Genomic DNA, 5,489 nt, shown 5'->3' on the forward strand with positions numbered 1-5,489 from the left:
TTTTTCTGTAGTATATTTTTATCTTATCGATTTTGTCCACATTATCGACTTATCATCAATACTACAGAACACGAACTGATAGCCTGATGACTGTAGTTCGAAGCGTACATTCGGCAATAGTGTTGCTAATTTGCTAACTTGCTAATTTTAAAAGAAATCGCTAAAATACACCAAGGTGAGACTGTTGACTTGAAGAGTTCCTCTATCAAACATTATTTCCCAGAAATGTTGTCGAGTTTTAGATATGCACCCATAACAAGCGTTGATGTGGAACGAAGTTTTTCTGCATACAAACATATTCTCACAAATCACCGTCATAATTTAACCGAGGTCAATATGGAATATATTATTGTTTTTCCAATATCGAATACATTGTATATTTTTTCATTTTAATTCATTTTTATCATCATTATATAATATAATATTGTAGTTTACTTATATTTCCATAATTTATACTTTGATTTTGTAACTTTACAATAAATAAATAGCTGTATAATTAAAAATTATTTTGTATATTTTGCATTTTTTTCTTGCATATTTTGACTTTTTTTAGTGCACGTTTGCATGCATATTTTACAATTTAAAATGCATATAAATTCGGTCTTTAGTTATAATAATGCATATTAAAGATCATTAGCATAATGATTATTATGATCAGTTAACAAAAATATCAAAAAAATATTTTTCTGGTACTGAAATAACTATCATGGAAAATGATATAGTTGAAATCTATTTTTTCATAAATTAAATTTTAATTAATAAATATACATATTTAAAAAAAAATAAGCAAAAAGCACAAACAATGGATAGGAAAAATATAATTATGATCAGAAAAATCATACACTTTTATTGTAATAATTTTTTATGTGGTCTTTGTCTTTTGAGGTTGATTTCTTTTTTTTGATGGCTATTCTTAATGATTTTCTGTTGGTTTTCATAACTTGTTTTTTAAATTTGATATTTCTGAAAACAATACATACATATCTTTATTCATTCATAATATTTCTTTACCCACTATGGCTATTTTATTTATTGAAATTTTGGAAATCAATACAAAATCAATTACGATTCATACAATGTTACTCATCATCTTAATAACTCTTAATTTGTACACCCTTTTAAAGCAGTTGAGTTCTTAAAAGAAGATGTTAATATAATATCAAATGATAAATATTGTAAATGTTGATTATTAATTTTTTTACTAATATATAAATAGATGAAATAATATTAAGTAAAAACTAACAAGGTCATATAGCTCTAGCGATATCATCTTTATATATTGATATGTGCGATACAATAACTAAGCAGTAATTACATCATCCTAAATATTTGTCATATACTGATAGTGGTTAAACAAATTATCAATATTTATTTCTAATTTTCTATAAAGTATTATTGCTTAATTTAAGTAACTACTATCAAAATAGTGCTTGTACTTATTTGGTTTTGTATTAATGACTGTCTGGTAAAACAATATTATGTTTAATGGGACTATAATAGAATATTATTGAAGGTAAAAAGGACCGACGATGTCCAAGAATTTCATTTATCAAACAAATAATCTCCGAGGCTGGACTATCAAGTTATACATAACTGAAAAGGTTAGTTGAGAACAGAAAAATATGGAAATTATATATCCAATTGCAAAATCAACTTTAAGGGTTGAATACCAAAAAGAATGGGATATTCATATTAACTGTAACTTGTAAACCTTGTAAATGTGCTACCATTACATGGAGAATATACTTAACAGGTTAAGCGCTACATTATTTTTCAGTAAATTGCCTGAGGAGCTATGTGTTTCGTTTTTGGTACACTTATTGTATTGCCATTAAGTTTTTGTATAACGTTATTGGTACACTGGAGTTTTTGCCAAAAAGTGTCATATGTACCTACTATGGTACACATAAATATAATTTAAACACAGGAAAATATTTCATAGCCCACCAGGCAAATAAGTTTTTAATCAGCCTTTTGATATCTTATGAACTCAATTTTATAGCTGAACATTTTTTTAAAAAAACAATAATTTTAAATGATGTATTTGTTTATATTAATATTATAAATTTATTGTAATTATTAAAGAAATACTACTAAAGGTTATTTTAATTTTGTTTATGGTTATACTTTATATTACATTATATGTATAAACATTATATAATATTGGTTCGATAAAAAGCATTGTAGACAATAATATCGCATACATTTCACATTTAATTTACCATATTTTACAATTAATAATATAAAATCATTATCAGTTATAAAACAGCACTTAACAAGTAGTCAAATATAGTATTATTTATTGTTACTATTAAACGAACGATATTACTTAAATAACGGAATTATTGTAAATAGTCAAATTATAGTTAGATCTGACATTTTCAGAGGGTTAAATGTACCATATTTGGTACACAATTGAAGAATCATTAATTTTGATACAAAATCACATTTTATAATCACATAATTAACTAAAATAAAAATATCAAATTTTTACATAAAATTTTAGGTTTGTAGCAAATACTTCATTACTTTCACTACTTTTTGGGTTAGCTCGAATGGCAAATGAACTATGTACCAAAAATGATGCACATAGCGACTAACCTAATAATGTTAATATTAAAACAACCTTAAAAGTAAATTACTTTTTTTTGGTAATTTTGGTGTCTCTTCTTAGATTCTTTCTTTTATTTAGAGCTTTACTTTCATTGTGACTGGCAGAACGATTATTTAATGGATTTCTACTTTGAAGAGGATTTTCATTATCACTATCATCATACAAGATTTACAAAATTAGATTACTTTTTATGTAACTTAAGTTGTAGCATACATACTTTTTAATTCTAGGAGCAATGGCAGCACAATTAGCAACATCAATTGAATTAATAACAACACGTGGATGAATGAAACTCAATGGTTTGATGACACTTTTATTGGTTCGATAATTTGTTATTTTTACAGCCTTAACATTATCAAATATTGGATTTCGATAAGGCTCTGGTATATAACTACTGTCTCTACATATTATGTGTTTCTTTGGTTCAGTGCTTAGAGCTTTACTAACATTTAAGTATCTATATTTATTTTTATATTTTCTTCGAAGAGCTCCTTCATCTTCTTCATTTTTGTTTTTTAAATTAGAAATAATGCTGTTGTGTAAAGGTGTTATATTTGAAGAGGGTGATACCATATTAGATTCTTGAGAAATAATAGGTAGAACTTCAGAATTATTGTTTTGAGATGATGTATTGGATAACATACTGGTTTCCTCAGTCATAACTGGTAAAACTGTAGAACTCTCATTTTGAGATGATACAATAGTATTTTTTGTTATACAAGAAACTGATGGTGCAGTGATTGGAACTATTTCACTTGGAATTTTGAAATTGTCCAGTCTGTGCTTATCTATTATTTGAATTAGTTCTGTAAGCATTAATTTCAACGCATGCATAGGTGGGTAACCGGCAAAAGGGCTAAGTTCAGAATTCCAATCCGGGTTCAGTTGCACATGTCCTAAAAGAGCATTGTTTTCAAGAAGTAGTTTGCCTAAATCAGAAGATGACAAATCTATCATACCCTGAAAAAACAAGTTTTAATTATTAACTCAGGTCATAGAAAGCTAGTAGAAACCGTTGTGCATCGGATGACAACACTCTGCAATTATTCGCAAAGTGCATGTCCCCAACACAACCATTGACAATTGATATTACGAGGCATATTCAAAAAGTAAAGGCCGTTTGTTATATTTCAAAATTGACAAGTCATAACACGTTTAAACTTGTGCATATCTGTACGTGCACTACTCGTGCAGTTATTTCAGGCATTGTTTTGATTCAGTAGTAATTTTCCTAGTTGTGCGTACAATAAACAATGTCCGCGATAATCATTGCTCACGCCAGCTGTTAAGTTCACACTGTAATAAGATTTTTGTGTGCAAAAGGATCTTCAGCTGCTGAAATTCATCGAGTTATGCCTAGTTTATGGACCTACTGTAATGAGTGAAGGAAAGGTTAGACAATGGTGTCATAATTTCAAAAAACAAATGTTCATGACGAAGAGCGGAGTGGTAAGCCCAGTAGGCAAACCGATGAAATTGTTTCTCTGGTGGACCAAAAACTGCGATCTGATCGTCGGTTGACAATTAGTGCCCTGGCTGATGAATTTCTTAACCTTGGACCCACTATTGTCTACACAATTGTCACAGAAAAACTTGGATACTACAAATTGTGTACAAGGTGGATACCAAAAATGCTCACTGACCAGCACAAAGAGCAAAGAATGTCCAGTGGATGAAAGTTTTTGAACCATTACCAACAAGATGGAGACGATTTGTTTTTCCACATTGTTACCGGTGATATCCTACATCAATCCAGAAACAAAACAGCAATCAATACAATGGCGCCACTCAACTTCACCAAAACCAAAAAAATTTAAACTCCATACAGGAGTCAAAAAATGATTGCTGCCGTTTTTTGGGACGAAAAAGGTATTCTTTTGGTTGATTTTATGGGATGAGGGACAACAATTACAGCTGATGTGTATTGTGAAACACTCAATAAACTAAGACATGCAATCCAAAATCGACAATGTGGAAAACTGTATAATCCGGTATAATTCTCCTTACAACAATGCACGTACTCACACTACAGCCAAGACCCAAAAGAAAATTCAAGATTTTCATTGGGAACTTTTTAACTACCCACAGTCCCGACCATGCACCTAGTGACTACTTCCTTTTCTTACATTTCAAAAAATGGCTTGGTGGACAACGCTTTGAAAATGACAAGGAACTTCAGAACGCCGTTGAAAACAGGTTTAACTCGCAGGCGGCGAGCTTCTATGCAGATGGGTTAAGGAAGCTGGTGAAGCGGTACGAAAAATGCTTAGAAGTAAACGGCGATTATATGGAAAAGTGAAAATGATTAGTAGGAAACTAAATATGCTAATAAAACCTATTTCATAAGGTTATCATTTTTTTATGATAAAATGGCCCTTAGGTATTTTTCGAATATGCCTCGTATTACAATACAGATAACTTACGGACACCATCCGAACGATGAGGCTTATAGAGTTCGCGGATTTCCGCAAGGTGTCGTCTATCGTTCTCAGCATGATAGCGATCGCGTTCATTTGACCACTGGTTTCGACCCTTTGACGGTCGACTTTGTCCATTTTCTTATCCATGATGTCCATTTTACGTTGCATCGAACGTATTTCTTCGTACACTATCGCTGGGTCCATGGTTTTACGATCTCATTCGTGGGAAGAACCAGATTCCAAACCGCGAAACCACGTCAAATGGAAAATGAAAAAAAAAAATACCTTCGAACAATCTTGATTGAACAATCAAGATACCTAGAGTTAAAGAACGGTGAAAACTCAAACGTTACCAATGTCGTTTCTATCCGTCACGGTTGACGCGCAAAACGAGCGAACAAACACAACGTTTTCGACGCTCTGTGCAATTGTTATTGTGTTGCACGGGATAGTAA

The 5,489-nt window shown here is 30.8% G+C and overlaps 2 protein-coding genes across 3 annotated transcripts; one reads left to right on the forward strand and one right to left on the reverse strand.

Annotated features, from left to right (window-relative positions):
• Positions 1–826: 826 nt before the first annotated feature.
• On the reverse strand, positions 827–5,489 carry LOC112693381 (metabotropic glutamate receptor-like protein P). 2 transcript variants are annotated; one of them, XM_025568419.1, is made up of 4 exons: positions 5,038–5,488; positions 2,832–3,574; positions 2,643–2,765; positions 827–963 (listed from the first exon to the last, which is right to left on the reverse strand). In XM_025568419.1, the coding sequence occupies exons 1-4, from the start codon at positions 5,236–5,238 to the stop codon at positions 837–839; spliced, it is 1,194 nt and encodes a 397-aa protein (XP_025424204.1). In that variant the 5' UTR covers positions 5,239–5,488; the 3' UTR covers positions 827–836. The 2 variants fall into 2 exon arrangements, with proteins under 2 accessions (XP_025424204.1, XP_025424205.1); XM_025568420.1 differs by lacking the exon at positions 2,643–2,765 and having other exon boundaries at positions 5,038–5,489.
• Positions 4,369–5,023, forward strand: LOC112693383 (histone-lysine N-methyltransferase SETMAR-like). Its single transcript, XM_025568424.1, has one exon. It carries the CDS (start codon positions 4,626–4,628, stop codon positions 4,911–4,913), a length of 288 nt encoding a protein of 95 aa, XP_025424209.1. The 5' UTR covers positions 4,369–4,625; the 3' UTR covers positions 4,914–5,023.

Source organism: Sipha flava, unplaced genomic scaffold (assembly GCF_003268045.1).
Source record: "Sipha flava isolate LNK unplaced genomic scaffold, YSA_version1 85_pilon_pilon, whole genome shotgun sequence".
In the NCBI taxonomy this organism is placed as follows: domain Eukaryota; kingdom Metazoa; phylum Arthropoda; class Insecta; order Hemiptera; family Aphididae; genus Sipha; species Sipha flava.